The following is a 19,139-nucleotide window of genomic DNA, read 5'->3' as shown; positions in this document are numbered from 1 at the left end:
GACTACGACGATTGCTTTGTTAATTCTGATATGTATCAGATAAAAGCTGAGGGATATTTAAATGCCCCAAATTGTCCTATGAAATAATGTATGCATTTCATATTGTTCATTTGTAACAGAAATTATTTGTGGCAATAGGGGGTGCAGAGAAAGCAGTCACGCATCAGCCCTGCTCCTGAAGATGCTCCAAGGCCTCTGTGCCATCTAAGAAGAAACCAGAATGAAGCCACATTCACACACTCAGTATTTGATCAGTATGCGTCAGCCAAAACCAGGAGTGGGTGATAAATACAGAAGTGGTGACGTGTTTCTATTATACTTTTCATCTGATTGTTCTGTGAGCAGGTTGTGGGATGCAGTGACAGACAGGAGACAGAGCAAGGGTGAAAGTATTTACTTTAACAAGTATGTACTCCACGCAGGGAGATAAACAGTTCAACAGGGGTAATGCGGGTAGTATGAGATGGAGGGTATGCGGGTTGGGGTGGGGGTAATGCAGGTTACTATAGCAGTAAAAGTTATTAAGGTGCAACCACAAAATAAGCGATGGCGCCAACAACGGTCAGCGCGGAGCTGATCCGGTGTACTCTTAAAGACAACATCAAGTTGGGTTCTGGTTGCAGTGGTTATTCTATTATGCCTTCTGCGGGATTCATAGTCCAGGGGTAGCTGTGGGGGAGTAAGGCACAGACCACAGCGCTGTTGGGGCCCAACGTGGCCTGACAAATATGCACTGGGAGGTCAGGGTACAGTTCACGGTCACATACCCAGTGCTTCTTAGGCGGTGCGTGCACAGCAGTCATGGGCCTGGGGCTTGTTGGCACCTTGCTCTGCGGGGGCCAGCAGATGCATGGCACGTCTCTGCTCACAGTCTCTGCGGGTAACAGCGGGGGTATTCGGGCTCCGGCCTGCGCTGCTACTGTGCTCAAAGGACAGAGCAATCTATTCCCTGTCTATTCCCGCCAAGTCTGCCTGCTTCCATGCATGCTTTTTCCTTTTATTCTCCGACATGCCCCCTGTTGCCAAGTGCAAAGGTTGGTCTGGTTCTTTATGCTTTCCCCCGGACAACAGGGGAGACAGCCCTGACAGTTCTGGACCCGGCTCAAGGAAGGTATCCTCAGCCCGGTCCTTCTGCTTACAGTCCCACTCCTGATTTTGGCTTATAAATACTGATCTAAAATACTGACCAAATACTGAACGTGTGAATATGGCCTTATACACATATGCTTGGTGGATGGCTCTCTTCAAGATTTTGCATAGGAGGCAAGAGGTTTCAATTTACACCTATATCCAAAAATTAGTTTAGGAGTTAAAAACAGACTGAACTTATTTTTAGTCCCTATTTTCTCACCAAAGCCATTGCATTCGGATTATAAAAATACACTGGCAACTGTATATAAAATACATGAGGACATAAGAGGAATATTTTCAATATTTCTGTCCACCTTCCAATATTGGAATATTCCCATCTCATATATTTGTAGCAGATTCACAGGATATGCCATAAATGTATAGTAAATGCAGATCCTACTGATGGGACACGTTCCTATCTTGAGAACGGAGCCCTGACGCGCGCTACTGTCAATAGAGTGGTGGTTGAAATTCCTATACAAATGAAAGGGAATACTGACCACCTCTCGACTGACCGCAGTGCTTGTTCTGTGCCCCATTTTTGAGACAGATGCAGATCTCATCGGTAGGACACGCAGCTTCTATACAATTATTGCATATCCTATGGATATGCCATAAATGTACAAGAAGGAAATATCCCTTTAGTTGGCCGTAAACAAAAATGTTTGGTCCAATTTTGTGAAGTTCCAACAAATATGTGCATTAATTGGGAAATAGTTCAGGCTTATTTTTTATGACAAAAGTATTTGTTTGCAATAATTTAACTAGGGGCACAGCCGGGGAGGAAAGTTAGAATTCACACCTAGGCCCTATTGGCAGGTGTTGGAGGGGGTTAAAAGACTCTCCACCACATAAGATGACAGCACTATAAGAGAAGGCCAATGAAAGTTACAGACGTCCAGTTACAGGATTTGCAATAACATTTTAGATCCATTTTGAGCCATCGGATCATTTTATAGGAGGCAATTTTTTTCTAATCTTACTGAACATTCGCCTTGTATTTTATTTTAGTCTATTAATATATCATTCCAGGTTCGGGTACATTGTCACATTTCTAATACTAGGCTTTTTTTTACATAATTTCTTCACTTGTCACATGTTAGAAGTCTCGCTCGCACTAGTTCAGCGTAGATGATATTTGTTAAGTGTACTACCTGCTGGTGTCATAGGAAAATATGTTCATTATAGCTCATTAGTCAAATGAATTGTAAGCAAAATAGATAAGCATATGTTCCTTATTACCGCCTATGCTAACTTTACGGTTAGCACGTGACCTATTTGGTCCGTCAGTTTTACAACTGAGTCTCACTACATTACATTTTTTCAATTTTAAACAAAAAAGAAAAAATGGATACCAAGATCCACCAAAAAGTAAAATCATAATAAATTTGGATTCTTGGTGGATCTTTGTGCTCCATTTTTTCTTTTTTGTTTAAAATATTGTTGGGAGTGGTCCCATGGTGGTTGTATGTGGTGGCTGGGTTGTATAGGCCGCTAGTAACCCACATTTATATTAATCCTGTCTTTAAGGTTTTGTTTGCTATTACATTTTTTCAAGTAGTTACATATCACAATGTTATATAAAATCATTTTAACATAATTAAATAAAAAGACATAAATTATAATAAATGATCTATGACACATTACACCACAAAACTGGGAAAAAATTTTTGTAATATTGAAATCTCATTTTTCAGCTATAAAGTCGTCACCCTCGAAGCGGCGGTGCAACTCTATCCCAGCTTTGAAGTCCTCGTCACAACAGGATATACTGTCTGCCAACCCACAGGAGTCAATGGATGAGAAAGAGAAAAACAAAAAAATGACTGAAGGTCAGAGTTTTGCCAGTCTGGATGAAGAGGGTAAGATACTAATTCCAATAATATCAATAATCATGATATTAACAAGGACAGAGCTTTCCACGTTATTACTTTATTCGACTCCCAAGTTGCTCTTACTCATATTTCTATCTCCGGATGAGATTTGGTGATAGCGTTGCTTGCCCCCATGTTTGACATGATGAAGTTAGTTTAATATCTTAACGGTCAAAATGGCAGACCTGTTACTTTGCTAATGAGACCCTGACCAGCTTCTAGAAAACAGCATGTATCTAGAGAACTTTAACATAACTTAAAGAGGTTTTCCAGTTTCGGAAAACCCTTGTCCTTAGCTGCAATTTGATTAAAAAAAAAAACAACAAACTTTCCTTTAATCACTCTCCTCAGATCTAGCACTTAGTCTCTGTCACTTATCCTGGTGTCTGTTATTTTCTGTAAAATCAGAAAAACAGCACTGCAGCCAATCATTGAGCACAGCGGCTCTGAGCAGCTTTTGCAGTCCACTTGGGCAGGGTCACTGAGATCATTGCTTGGCATGACGCTAGGGCTGCAGATAATAACTGACAACAGGCGCAATGGCGGAGACTTAGCGCTGGACTTTAGGGTGGGGAGTACAGAAAGGTTTGTTGTTGTTTTTTTAATGAACTGCGGCCAAGGTTGGGGTTTTTCCAAAGTCTGAAATCCCCTTCAATTATTTCATCATTATTATGTACATTGTACTTACACTCGAGTAGCTACCTCCGTATAAGTTGTCGGTAGATTCCAATGAGTTGTCATTTTCTTTAAAGTGGACATTCCACACAAAGCTGCTGCTCCATGATATGCCTAAAGCAGAGCGGTGCCAGACATGTGGATTTAAATAACGTCAAAGTGAGTTCATTCTTCCCCTCAGGCTTTAAATTCAGCATAACACAATGTAGTAGTTTTATTATAAAGTATTTTTGGCCAGAAAGTAAGGTTGCTGCAAATTCTACAGTAAAATACTAAGATTTTCAGGAGAAAACCGATAAGTATTTCTATAAGAAATTCTATATAAAAAAGAAACACTACTTGTCCCTTATACCCTCCACCAATCCAGCATATATGCTCCCACGGTCTTGCCAGTCTTTTCTACAAGCACCAGAACATGCCCGCTACAGCCAATCAATGGCTCCAACAGTCACATCTTCTACTTCTAGGCATCATGGCTCAGTCCTGAGTGGTGATACCTGAAGTACAGCACGTCACCACTAAGATCACTAAGTGGCTGCAGTGGTCAACTGCTGGCCGCTTGTTAATGAAGAATAGGGGGACATCTGGTAGATCAGAGGAGGATGGGGGATGTGAGCAGTGTTTATTTTATAGTGTTTGGTTTTTTTTTAATGTTTTTTCAGACATGGGATAACCCCTTTTAAGACCCATGTTATATAAGAAACTCTCTTTCTTTCTCTCTACAGCGTTAAATTCAAGGCAACGGCCTGACCTTGTGCCAAGCACTCCATCCTTATTTGAAGCTGCTTCCTTAGCAACAACAATATCATCTTCCTCATTGTATGTTGATGATCAGTATCACCACGAAGACACGATTCGCTATTCTAGCAGGTAACGGGCCATACGTTAATACCCTGACTGTAAGCATATGGCATTCTGAAATGACAGAATGTCACCCAGATAGACCTTTCTAATCATCGGAATAACTTGCACAGGATGAGTCAGCACCTCATTCTGAAAATGATTTTTTTTCCATCAGACTCCACCTTGAAAACCGATTCACATGGACACATGGAACCTCTAAAGCAGAAATATACTCACATAAGATATATATTTTATTAGGTTCTATGCCCTGTTTATAAATATTGATCACTTTGTTAGAACTATTACATTTGTGTTTAGTGTGAGCCCCTCGACCCCAACAAAATATATAGCTGGGCTCTTCTGAAAATAGAATGATTTGAATCATCTGTATCTTAAGATACATCTAGTTCTTCTACATGAATAAGGAACCCATCCAAACTAGGGGCGGACATATCATTGGTCCATCAGGTAAGGGGTCCCATTCCCCCCTCCAAAGCAGCAAGAAACTTCTGTCCCAGACACAGTATTGGATTGCAAAGGGCCCATTTACTGTTCTTGCGCAAGGGCCCTCTTCTGTCTGTGTCCAAGCTATGCAGAAACTAACATTTATGAATCTCTACTGGCCGTCCACCATCTGGCTTCTTTACCTAGGGACTATACACAGGATAGGTGATAACTTGTTGATCGGTAATTTCTACCCATTTTAGAATGGAGTGGCATTGCACATGCTTGACCACCGTTCTATTCTTCCCTTGGCTTTTTCCCGCAGCCCCGTAGAGAATCAATGGAGTGGCGGTCAGACATCCAACGTGCAACTCAGTTCTGTAACAGCCTGGATAAAGTGCCCCGTTCTGCTGATCACTCCGCCACTGATCATACATGTCCACTTAAAGTAATTTTTATAAGGTCCACACATTTTCACTCGCATGAAGTCAGACTTCAAAACCACTAGAACCTTTCTAAAAAAAAATCTTTGCTGTAACCTTACTGTAACATGTAATAATGTAGCATATCCACATTCTTAGAATGCTGTCTCTCAGATTTAGGAAAGATTTGTCAGTTTTTGTGATCATTTCTATGGTATTTTCTAAACCACTCAACATTTCCTTTTAAAATTCTTATTGGCAATCTTGCTAACCGGTACTATGGTGCAGTTTCAGAAGCATTTCTAACTAATAATATAAAGAGTAGATAAAGGATAATGATAACATCCATTTCATACATTTTACTGTCATGATAGGCAAACACTGCAGGACAGCTCTGTCAGGGAAATGTGTTATGTTTTGTGCAAATAATACCTGACTGTATGAGAGGTTTGAAAATGGCTAATAATATGATGGATGATACATTAAAGGGAACCTATCACCAGATTTTGCTGCCTATTCTGAGAACAACATAGTGTAGAGATAGAGATCATGATTCCAGTGATGTATCACATACTAGGCTGCTTGCTGTAGTTTTAATAAAATCAGTATTTTGTCAGCAGGAGATTATCACTAGAGTACTAGTAAACCTGATACCATGTAGTCCTCTATATTCATGAGCTCTATATAACCTGCCCTCACTACAGATTGACAGCTTTCTACCTATGCACAATGTGCACATAAAGCTGCCAATCAGTGATGGGGCGGGCTTATACAGAGCTCAGCATTCAGAGGACTGCTAGAGCTACAGCAGATAAAACATTGATTTTATCAAAACTGCAGCAAGCAGCCCAGTAAGTGATACATTGCTGGAATCGGGGTCTATACCCCTACATTATTCTGCTCTCAGATGGGATAGCAAAAATCTGATGATGTATTCCCTTTAAATATTTAAAATCCCACTCCAGATGGCTCATACCAAGAGATCAATGACGTGCCAGGGATTTATCATGATACATTTCCAAAAAAGGACTGTCTGTCTTTGAAACACTCCTGAGATAGAGACTACCTGACAGCAGATCTCCAAGGGATGCTGCGTATTATCCAAATTAAATTAACTTCGCAGACCTAATCCTCCAGGAAAGAAGAGACTTCTGAAACAAAATGTTCTCCTGTTTGCAGAAACCTCAGTAGTTGGCATGGAAACCATATAGCAAGAATCTGCCAGGAAAGCTATGCCACAAAATTATTTAGGATAGAAATAAGGATCACTGTCATACTTGTCTGTCAATGTTTGACCGCAGAGACTTCTGTATTTGCCGGCAGAACAACACTCCTAGTGATGAGAGTCAGTTACTCAGGAATGTGCACAGACCTGGAATTTAAGAAGGCACTTAAAGGGAACTCACCCTTTTTAATGAAGTTAGTTAAATTCAATTTAACTGTCCCAGGATTATAAAACTCAAAGATGTAGTTCAATCAAGACTGCCATTTATAGAGGGATCTGCTTATAATTACTGGATGCTGTACTAATCAAGGAAATCAAAGAAACCGGTTTTAAATTGAATCTGTCAGCAGGATTTTGCTACTGTATGTAATCTGAAGACAGCATGAGGTAAGGGCTGAGACACCGATTTCAGGAATGTGTCACTTATCAGGCTGTGTGCTGTTCTTTTTTATACAATGAATGTTTTATCACCAGGAGATTACCTAGACTACAGCACACATGAGCCCTGGTCTGACCACGCCCCTCCTTCCATAAGCAGCTTACTGTCAATAGACAATGTACATATAGGGCCTGGTGTGGGCGGGGTTAGCTTTTTGAGCTCTGCTGCATGTTACATCTAAAAACTTTGGTGCACCCAGTAAGCTAAGTGATACATTGTTGTAATCAGAGTCTCTTTTCCTACATTATGCTGCTCTCAGATGAGGTAGCAAAAACCTGCTGACAGATTCCCTTTAGCCACATTTTTCCCATGAAACAATACCATTTTTCGTTCAGGTCACATCTATGTGTTGAGTAAGGTGCAAACAGATATATTAACACTGGTGTTTTTCCACGTCTAGAAAAATATAATTGAAGCAAATTTCCTCAAATTTATTAAAAGATGATTAATAAATGCATTTACGGACTGCCCTAAAATCAGAAAATGAAATCTATGCCTCCCTATGAGCAGACATAGATTTGCACCAACATTTTCACCATTAATTTTGGCTTTAGGCTTACTAAAACTGTCTAAAAGTTGTTGGACAAGTTGTTTAGAACTCTCCGGGAGATTTTGTACCAACTGCAAATTTTTTGGAGCTCAGTTTATGCCAAGAAATGTCATATCCTGCATAAAGGATGAGTAATAATTGTCTTATTCTGATCCATTTTGAATAGAAAATATGTAAAACACTATAAAACATGCCAAGAGAAAGGGAATCAAGATAGATATAAATTGGTAAATAAAGCACATACTTTTTCATAGACAGATATATACATTAATGTATACAGCAGTCCTCGAAAACATGAATTTAATCTAAATGTGTAGTTTGAAACACAGTAAAATGTGTAGTTGAAAATGGACAAATGTCTATAACGTTCAACCGAGGGATGGCAAAGGCATAGGGAAGGGTCACAAAATGCATGATCTAGTCCACCCTCAGTTCCTTCCTGGTCCCAATTGTCCATATACTGGACCAAACATTTACATTTGTATACCGTAATTATTTATTTTCTTCTTAGCCTTGTTGTTAAACCATCAACAGTTCCTGCTGTGCAAAGCTCTTGAGGTAGACTATTCCACAGATTAATAGTTCTTATGGTAAAGAAGGTCTGTCTCCTCTGGAGATTGAACCTTATTTCTCCAGGCAGAGGAAGAGCCCACTTGTCTTTTGAGTGGATTGTTCATTAGACAGCATTATTACCATACTTTATGTATGGGCCATTTAGGTTGTATTATATTAGATACAGTATGTATATGTTTCGATACATAACATGTCTGAGAAATCACCTATAACAGAAAACATTCCCAGTATTGAGTGGCACGAGATGACAATCTCCTATGAATACAGCAGTTTCAGTTCATGTTGAACTATTATGTTCTGTTTACTAAGGGAAGGTCAGAAAGTGGCCCATAAATACAGACCTTTGCCTTGCGGAAACATTGTACCAGCTGGGAATAGATTCTGAGCTAATACAGTAGTTACATCACTAGACGACTCAATAGCCTCCAAAGTGAATGAACAGAATCCACTTTTTCCTGCACTTAGAGGTCCACACTTAATTACAATGTTGATTCTTGCTGTATTGCACAAGTTGCTGAAACAAACTCATGTGCATGTGTCCTATTAAAGATGCGCCTATCATGAGACAGATACCTGTATAAGGGTTAAACTTGGGGCCACTTTATAAAACCCTAAGCTGGAGACAAGGGAAGCAGCTCTCTGCTTATTTGTACCTACTGCAGAAAAATGGGATTATGGTGCCCTCTGTTTTACAAAATTAATTGGCTCATGAAAATAGGATGCCACTCAAGGGTCCTCACACAGTGACTATTTTGCCAAAATGGCTAGTCAAACTTTACCATTTCATTATTGCCAATGTAACCAGATTCATAAACAAGTCCAGGTTAAACTAGCATGGAATACATGCGTAAACTTGGTAAAATTAAAAGACTAAAATGGACAAGTGGTGGAAAATGTCATAATCCAGACTCTAAATGTCTTCTAACACATACGATAGCTGTCAGACGAACAATTGATCATACATATTGCACCTCGTATATACTATATATATACAGTATGTATATATATAAAATATATACAGTATATACAGTGGGGGAAAAAAGTATTTCGTCAGCCACCAATTGTGCAAGTTCTCCGACTTAAAAAGGTGACAGAGGCCTGTAATTGACATCGTTTGATTTGGCAAGATTTATTTTGCAAGATTTATTATCTCAATAATTTTGTTATATATCCTTTATTGGCATTGACAGTGGTCAAACAGTTTCTGTAAGTCTTCACAAGGTTGGCACACACTGTTGGTGGTATGTTGGCCCATTCCTCCATACAGATTTCCTCTAGAGCAGTGATGTTTTGGGCCTGTCGCTGGGCAACACGGACTCTCAACTCCCTCCAAAGGTTTTCTATGGGGTTGAGATCTGGAGACTGGCTAGGCCACTCCAGGACCTTCATATGCTTCTTACGATGATACTCCTTCATTGCCCTGGTGGTGTGCTTGGGATCATTATCATGCTGAAAGACCCATCCACATTTCATCTTCAATGCTCTTGCTGATGGAAGGAGGTTTGCACTCAAAATCTCATGATACATGCCCCATTCGTTCTTTCATGTACACGGATCAGTCGTCCTGGTACCTTTGCAGAGACACAGCCCCAAAGCATGAAGTTGCCACCTCCATGCTTCACAGTAGGTATGGCGTTCTTTGGATGCAACTCAGCATTCTGTCTCCTCCAAACATGACGAGTTTTGTTTCTACCAAACAGTTCTACTTTGGTTTCATCAGACCATATGACATTCTCCCAATACTCTTCTGGATAATCCTAATGCTCTCTAGAAAACTTCAGATGGGCCCGGACATGTACTGGCTTAAGCAGGGGAACACGTCTGGCACTGCAGGATCTGAGTTGTGCAGGATGTGGTTCTGGGATTTTTGCTCACCGTTCTTGTGATCATTTTGACCCCTCGGGGTGAGATCTTGCATGGAGCCCCAGATCGAGGGAGATTATCAGTGGTTTTGTATGTCTTCCATTTTCTTATTATTGCTCCCACAGTTGATTTCATCACACCAAGCTGCTTGCCTATTGCAGATTCAGTCTTCCCAGCCTGGTGCAGGGTTACAATTTTGTTTCTGATGTCCTTCGACAACTCTTTGGTCTTCACCATAGTGGAGTTTGGAGTGTGACTGTTTGAGGTTGTGGACAGGTGTCTTTTATACTGATAACAAGTTCAAACAGGTGCCATTACTACAGATAATGACTGGAGGACAGAGGAGCCTCTTACATAAGAAGTTACAGATCTGTGAGAGCCAGAAATCTTGCATGTTTTTAGGTGACCAAATACTTATTTTCCACCATAATTTGGATTATAAATCTTGCCAAATCAGACAAGGTGATTTTCTGGATTTGATTTCTCATTTTGACTCACCCATTGCTTTTGGAACTATACAAGTAAACTGACTCAGTGACATTTAAGTACACAATTAGAATGGTCTATGGACTTTCATCGTGGATTGTTTTATCTTAATAAAAATGACTCACTCGGTAGAATTAGATAGTTACTTCTGCGTGCAAATCATCATATTTATCTAGAAATATATCTTTAAATTTCTGGCAGTAAAAGTGACCAGTTGGATACAAGCCGTTGCATGGCGGCATACCGTGAATTTCATTGGGTTGATATGCAATATCTCTAAGGCCCCCAACTATCAGGTGAGCTCCTTACATGTGCTAAAGTGACCTTTTGGGCCCCCTTAGGCTCCAGAGTCTGGGTGCGTCTGCAACCCCTGCACCCATTGTAGTTATGCCCTTGGATCCAAGGTCCGAAGAAGGCCTCTTAGACATTTTTATGGATTTTCATTATTCAAAGTCATTTCCCTCTTCCCCCTTACCAAAATAAAACGTTGGTATACCAGAAAAATCATGACATCCATTATCATAGTCTTTTAGAGAGATTGTCTGGCCTTAAGCAAGTAAATGTTACTCATTGTAAAATAAAGTGTTCTCTTCTTTCCTGCATACATTGGGACAAAGACAGCCTTTTAGATTCACTATGGGAAATGGGCCATATGTATACATTTGGCTGCTATCTTATGTTTAAGTGGAGGGAATGCTGGTTGATTACTCTTTCTTACCAGTTTGGTGAAGGTCATTATTTGTGTCACTTGTCACTGTATGCCATTTTTGATCATGTGGAATACAGTACATACCTACTGTATAATTTCTACCCTAAAAGACTCAAAATGACATTTTTAACTCGTACAGACCTGGTCACGTCTTTTGTAGATAAGAGAAAATCAGTCTGGAATTCATGAACTTTTATGATCCGTTTAGCTCAAACGAAATTCTATTCACTGATCCATTGTAAGAAACCTTCAGCTGGCTGAACAGGTTTACAACCTCAAAATGGAAACGAGGGTTTTTTCTTATTCACTGACAACAAGCTGAAGTCTTGAAAATAGAATGGAGCAGAAACAAAAGGAATTTTAGAACGTTGCAGAATTTAATTCGACAATGGTAGAAGATTTTTGTTTTATTACATAAGACTAGAAAACCATTTGTAGTAATCACTATGCTTAGTCAGCAATACTTTATTCATCTCCATTCATTTATACATATAAGAATGTATTCAGAAATGCCGATTTGTTGCAGAAATGGCTGTGACTGTCCTGCTCATCTGAATGGGGTTTGCAGAAATCCATGTACTTTCTGTAAAAAACAATCCCAGTCACATACTTGTATATGGAATGGATTTTTGTTCTAAGAATGTTTTATAATTAATCTGCTGCATATAGATATAGAGCTTTTCTTACAGATAGAGAAACTTAATGGGGACGACAACATTTTCATAGCTGGTATATAACAATCGTTGCCCACTTACAGCACTGATATTGTGAATATGATGATAATAAATAGGCCATAACGCACAAGTTCTGATTCTGATGACCTGTGTTGTTTCACATCCCAACCACCACACCTGCGAAACATTACAAAACCAGGTCGCTTTTGGAACAATTTGTCAGTGAAAGGAAATGGAGGAGATTATCGATTCATTCCTAATGGGGAATCAGTTATCTGTCTCAGTAGCATTTGCTGGTGCTAAAGCTGTTGTGAGATATTTTCTCAGGGTGTTCATTCAATACATTGCGGCTCCTGTGTTGCCTCCTGGCAGTGAATGAAGCAGTAAGTAACTGGGCAGTGTTATTGCGTAGACTGATTTTCTTGTTCATGTTTTTTAGAAGCCATTATGAATAGCAGACTTCAGAAGCGTGCAATGTCAGTGGTCGGTGGCAATTGTATACATTCTTGAGAAATAAAGAGCAACAAGGAACAAAAATCTATTGTGTTGAGGCAGGGGGCGACACAGGCAGAAAGAGGACCGAATATGGGCCCTTTGCAATGCAATAGTGTGTCTGTGACGTTGCTTGCTGATTTGGAGGTAGAAGTTGGCCGCCTCACTTTTTGGGCTCCTTTGCAGATGCACAGATTACACCAATGTTATGTTCGCACAGGCTTGGACTGGCCCACAGGAGAACAGGAGAATCCTCCGGTGGGCCCCTGTGGAAGAGTGGGCCAACACCCTCTTATATAAGCAGTGCTTGGCACAATATGCATGAATCACTATGTACAGATGTACAGATAAAGGCGGCATCTTAATTATTTACCAATCTACCCAGTTCATTGGTATATACATCTGTGATTGAGGATAATGTCACATTTGCCTGTAGCTGAAGAGTGGGGTCCTGGAGTTGGTTACTGGTGGGTCCTTGGCACCCCAGTCTGACACTGTACAGTCTGCGCCAAGGTTGCCAACTCGACTTTTTTTCTGGATAACGGGTCAAAAATTCAGACGATATTTTTTACAGACACATTGGAAAACCAGCAAAAATTATTGTGATACAAGTCTACAGCCCATAATTTTGATGAGAAGACATCAGCTGCATTCACTGTAAACTGTACAATGATGATAATTACAGTAAAAAAAATCTGTATAAGTTTCTTCAGCCCTATTTTTATGGACTGCCCTGGACTTTCTGGATGGTTGGCTACTCTGGTCCACCACTTTGTTGAGGTATAGCACTAGAGATGGTATGGGTCTGCATTTACATTAATGACTATGAAAGCTTCCTAGCAGCATTATAATCGCTATACCTTTCTGGTCTATTAGTCTATAATAGATATTATGTGCTTATGGTGATATATGGTTCATACATTACAGTCTATATTATTCCTTTTGATCCACCCAGCCTTATCCCTGATCCACCCACTCACACATCTAACCACCCACTGGCTGCACCCATCATTTATAAAGCATATAAACATTGGTAGAAATGGAGGCTGCTTGGGGAGGAACCGACACACAATAATCACTTGTTAGTGCACCATTACATAGATCAGATGATGAATTTATGGCTTATTTTCTGTTTATAGGAGGGGACTACCATCAAGTTCTACATTCACTCTAGAAGACAGCGCATACCAAACATCGGAGCAGAGCACAATAGAAATGGACAATGACAATGATGCCTTTGATGTCTACTTAGTAAGTCATGTTTCACAGCCCATATCTACTGTATATATATACAATTTAGAACACACAACAATATCCAATCCTTCATTAAGTTGTTCTAATATTGCCTTATGCTGGTAATAGAAAATAGCTACGTAATAGCGTTCAGCCATTATTGTTTGTGTTTAGCCATCTTGGGAACTATTTAAATCCTTCCATTATCTTCATTCTTTATTATCTCATACCATAAGGTTTGTGAATAAAGGATTACACACTTTGTTCACATTGGTGCCATGATTTCCGTTTTTAAAGTAATCATAATGAAGAACAATCGACACTTACAATGAGAAGCTCCAGTGTTAATTCTAACCGTATTGATGATGATGGCACATATACGAGGGGTGTTCATTAAAGATTTTCCCTGACCCACTTCCTGTGGACTGAGAGCAGTGAAACTTGATACAGTTATTAGTGCTTCTCTACATAGGTGCCACCTAGGGACACACACTTCTCCCATCTCTTTAAGCAAATATAAACACCTTGCTTGTAGAAGTCGACAGGTTGCTCCAAAAGCCATATTGTGACTTCGGAAATCAAAGTCTCATCATCTGAAAAATGCTTGCCCTTCAAAAATAACTTAATTGTTGGAAAGAGGTGGAAGTCCGATGGTGCGAGGTTGGGTGAATAAGGAGGATGTGGTAGAATTTCAAAGCCACAGGAGCATGCTTCCATTTGGGCAACATGTGAGTTGTGAACTGGTGCATTGTTTTGCAGAAGGCGGATACCTTTGTGATCATGCCACATCTCTTGATTTTGATTACCTCAGCAAATTTCCGCAGCAGTGAAGCATAGTATGTCCCAGTGATCATGGTACACTTTGCTAGGAAATCAATCAATACTACTCCATGCTGGTCCCAAAATACTGTGAGCATGGCCTTACCTGCTGAGGGCTGGGCATGTGCCTTCTTTGGAAGCAGTGAGTCATGATGCTTCCATTGCATAAACTGGACTTTAGTCTCAGGACCATAGTGATGGACCCAGCTTTCATCTCGTGTGATAAATCTGTTGAAAATGCCCTCCTGGTTTCCTTCGCACATTGTCAATAGAGCCTGAGAGCATTCGACTCATTCCTGCTTCTCGAAAGGTGTGAGCAGCCGGGTAACCCAGAGAGCAGATACCTTATGCATGTGAAGATGGTTTTGGATGACTTTTTACACAGACCCCACACTAATCTTGACATTTTGGGCTAGGTGGTGAATGGTTACGCGTCAATTTTCCAAAATGGTAACCTCCACTTCCTGGATGGTGTGTTCATCAATAGAGTGGGGGTCCCCTGGAATTGGAGCGGTTTGCAATGAACTCCGACTACATTTGAATTGGTGATGCCAGTTCTTGACTACATCATATGATGGGGAATCATTACCATAAACCTCTTTCATCTCATCTAATGTCTCCTTTGGTGTGCAGTTTTTCAAGTAAAGGAGTTTGATGACCGTGCTCTACTCCACTGGGTCCATTATCAAACCTCACACCACTTTAGCACCTGTTAAATCAAGACCGTTATCAGTTCTGATTTGCAAATTGGCAAGTAACCTATAGAGACTTACAGTGTGGGAAATAAGTATTTGATCCCTTGATTTTGTAAGTTTGCCCATTGACAAAGACATGAACAGTCTGAAATTTTAAGGGTAGGTTAATTTTAACATTGAGAGATAGAGTATCAAAAATAAAATCCAGAAAAAAAAATTGCATAAATTATAAAAAATGTATTTGCATATGGCAGTGAGAAATAAGTATTCGATCCCCTACCAACCATTAAGAGTTCTTACTTCTACAGACCAGATAGATGCTGCTAATCAACTCGTTACCTGCATTAAAGACAGCTGTCTTACATAGTCACCTTTACAAAAGACTCCTGTCCACAGACTCAATTAATCAGTCAGACTCTAACCTTTACAACATGGGCAACACCAAAGAGCTTTCTAAAGATGTCAGGGACAAGTTCACAGACCTGCCCAAAGCTGGAATGGGCTACAAAACTATAAGTAAGATGTTGGGTGAGAAGGAAACACCTGTTGGTTCAATAGTAAGAAAATGGAAGAAATGAGTGTCAATCGACGTCCATCTGGGGCACCATGCAAAATCTCACCTCGTGGGGTATCCTTGATCATGAGGAAGGTGAAAGATCAGCCTAAAATTACACAAGGGGAACTTGTAAATGAACTCAAGGGAGCTGGGATCACAGTCACCAAGAAAACCATTGGCAACACATTACGCCATAAAAGGTTTAAAATTCTGCAGTGCCCTCAAGGTCCCCCTGCTCAAGAAAGCACATGTGCAGGCCCATTTGAAGTTTGCCAGTGAACAACTGGATGATTCTGTGAGTGATTAGGAGAAGGTGCTATGGTCAGATGAGACAAAAATTGAGCTCTTTGGCATTATCTCAACTCGCCATGTTTGCAGGAAGAGAAATGTTGCCTATGACCTGAAGAACACCGTCCCCACTGTCAAGCATGGAGGTGGAAACATTATGTTTTGGGGGTGTTTTTCTGCTAAGGGCACAGGACTACTTCACTGCTTCAGTGGGAGAATGGATGGAGCCATGTATCGTAAAATCCTGTGTGACAACCTCCTTCTATCCGCCAGGACATAAAAAATTGGTCGTATAAGATGCACCAACTTGGAACCTCCCTCTATAAACATTCACATTACCTTTTGCTGAAACTCAACACTTTTTTGAAGACTTATGACTGAATAATAAAAAAGGATAGCTAGACATATCCTGATGTAGACATTTCTTGAATAAGGTAAATAGTGTCTAAAATATGAAACTTTGGACTTATCAGGAGATTGTCCGTCTTTATAACTTGCACCATAGCATGGTCACTACTGGAATGGGGGTCAAACATAGTCAACAATTTTATATTTTAGACTTTGCCTAATTCAAGAGAATGGCTAAGACCAGAAAGCATCTAAATACTGCTTTTCAGCTATTCAAATGAAAACCCATACAGAGTGCTCCTCATGGATGGAACATGATGTGAATGCTGCCTAAGACCGAGTTCAGATGGCTGTATTTCATGGTCCATATATGGACCACAATGACTGGATGTACCATGAGTCAACTGACCTGAACATACAGCTTTATAAGTATTCATGTAGGTTTGGTATAAGACCCATGGTCAATATGGGAATGGTGGTCATATACAGACCATAAAATACAGCCATCTGAACCTTTGACCAACGATGGTCAAACGATTGATAATGCAGGTTTGTTCTACGGTCTAATTTGTAAGGGGACCCCAGACAGATGATTGTTCAGAGGAGATAAGAATCCACCATGTCTGATTTCAGACTGCCAATCCTTTGGTTCTCCCTGAAGTAAGCTACCACTAGAAATGTCTGGCAGCGGCTCTCTCATAGGAAACAAAGAACTGTTGACAGAACCTGTCTATCTGTGAGTTCAGCTGATATTAGTCTAATGTGTATGTGGGCTTAAGACATATCATGGGAAATGTAGATATCAAGTGACAACAGCAGATTACTCAGCTTTTCAGAAGACAGATCCCCAATCTCCAAAATGTATTACAAATCAATTCTTGCAACAAACACGGACAAACCCCATTTTTAGTCATATGTGAGAGAATTGCTTTCACAATTCCCCTAATATATAGCAATCACCCATAAGTGTTGTTCTCTCATATGAGCGAGATAAGGCTGAGAGGGAAGTACAGTAGCCATAGAATTAAATTCACTTTCCCAGACATTGGGGAAGAGGCTACATTTAGTGCACCTATATTTGTGAGAGGAGAGGTATCGCTGTGATGTTTGTTATAAAGGTGACATCAAAATGAAATGTCTAACTTCTTCTGTATTCAGTCCAGCACTGTTTTGTCATGGATCCTGAATGATGGAACAACAGTTTGTTGAGGCAGTTAATCCAAAAAGCTAAAAGGACTCTGATCAGTGACCTATATAACAAAATAGAGCCTTCATAAAGTGCTGTGCGCACCACCCGCTTTTCATCCTGACCTAGCTTTTTCACATAAAAAATGCTGTGTTAGGTAGACTATTGATGCAACATTGCACTAGCCGGCACTTATCTTCTCGATTGTGTGCCCTTCCTGTATGTTCGCTTTGTCTGTCATGCCCATGCTGTGCTACAGTTGGAGCTGAGAGATAATACGGTGAGATGCCACAGAGTGTGTTAACCACAGCCCTGCTGTTAATCTGCTGGGGCGCTCTGTCTACGTGTGTTCCAGGATATACTGGGTGTTGGCAGTCAAGTTCCTTCCTTATTTTCACTAGCATAAAGGCAAGTTTGAATAACAAATAAAGAGAGGCCAAAAAAAAGCATTAGTCAAATACTGTACAATCTCCGTCACATCCAAATGACTTCATTTGTTAACATACAGCAGTACTCTGCTCCAAAATAACCATGTACCTCTTGGAAGAGATATCTTAAACTTCAGATTTTATTGCTTTTTATTTGTAATAATATTTTTGTACTATGAGCAAATATATATATGTGTCAGTGGGTGGGATATCAGAAAAACATGATTAAAACAGTGCAGGTTCCACAATGTTGTACTTAGTTTTAGAGAGAGATCATGAAACAAAGGGCCCTATTCATTATTGCATTTGCAGCATCTTGGGCACTTTTAGTGTTTTACCCCCTTTTTTATTTTGCGCCATATTCTTTCCACTTGCGTCCTTTCTGCAGTCTATTTTATATGTCCACCTGTTTTTTTTAACTTTGTGGGAAGAGTTTCAGGTTTCCAGATGTTTTCACGCAATTCATCATTTGCAGCTTTTTCGAAAAGTCAGTGTTTGTCATAGACGTCACTCCAGTCCTCCCTGGAGTGAGCTTATGTATGCAGAATTTTTTTATTTTTCATTTTGAGCACATCTTTTGCGTTTTGTTTTGCAAAACGTGCAACTTCATGAAGCATGTGTGCCATTTTGAAGAATTTAAGGCAATAAAAGGACAACAAATACCACAAGACAGAAAAGTGAATTGAAAAAAATAAATTATACAAATGATGAATCGGGGCCTAAATATTTTTCTTACCTCAATTTGCTGGGATAACATCAGACATTTAAGAAAGAGGAGAACCTGACTGTGTGCCTTACATTTGTTGCTTGATCCCCCCATACCTCCAGTTATGAGAATATGTAGAATTACTGTATGTAAATACATTTTGAATGATATTAGCTGCTCTTTTGTGAAAAGTGCACTTGTATAAAGGTGGCCAAGCTTGGTACCTATCAAGAAATGTTGAATTCAGGGTCAGGATACCTATACATCTTAGATGACTGTTGGCCAAACACTAATTTGGTTGACAACTACCATTGACCCACCTATACACATGAACGCTTGGCCTAGCTAGGCATGCATGTGTTCTCCATGAGGGGAAGGAAATGCACTGATGCACTACTGAGCTGGCTGTCAGTCAGCACTGGGGCTTGCTTTCAACCGCCGCCCTCAGTGGTGAGTGGTGGTTATAATTGCTGCCGGATA

The 19,139-nt window shown here is 40.1% G+C and overlaps 1 protein-coding gene across 5 annotated transcripts in view; it reads left to right on the top strand.

Annotated features, from left to right (window-relative positions):
- Positions 1 to 19,139, top strand: part of PIP5K1B (phosphatidylinositol-4-phosphate 5-kinase type 1 beta) — a 166,688-nt gene that overhangs the window by 132,876 nt on the left and 14,673 nt on the right. For 3 of the 5 annotated variants that reach the window (XM_077249077.1, XM_077249078.1, XM_077249080.1), the window contains 3 exons: positions 2,829 to 2,993; positions 4,406 to 4,550; positions 13,540 to 13,651. In XM_077249077.1, the coding sequence (XP_077105192.1) occupies positions 2,829 to 2,993; positions 4,406 to 4,550; positions 13,540 to 13,651 (422 nt within the window). Of the gene's footprint in view, positions 1 to 2,828; positions 2,994 to 4,405; positions 4,551 to 13,539; positions 13,656 to 19,139 lie in introns of all 5 variants that reach the window. The other 2 variants (XM_077249075.1, XM_077249076.1) reach the window with 1 other exon arrangement.

The sequence above is a fragment of the Ranitomeya variabilis genome, chromosome 1, assembly GCF_051348905.1.
Source record: "Ranitomeya variabilis isolate aRanVar5 chromosome 1, aRanVar5.hap1, whole genome shotgun sequence".
Taxonomy (NCBI): domain Eukaryota; kingdom Metazoa; phylum Chordata; class Amphibia; order Anura; family Dendrobatidae; genus Ranitomeya; species Ranitomeya variabilis.
The sequence above is the reverse complement of the archived record's forward strand: the minus strand, read 5'-3'. Positions and strand labels throughout refer to the sequence as shown.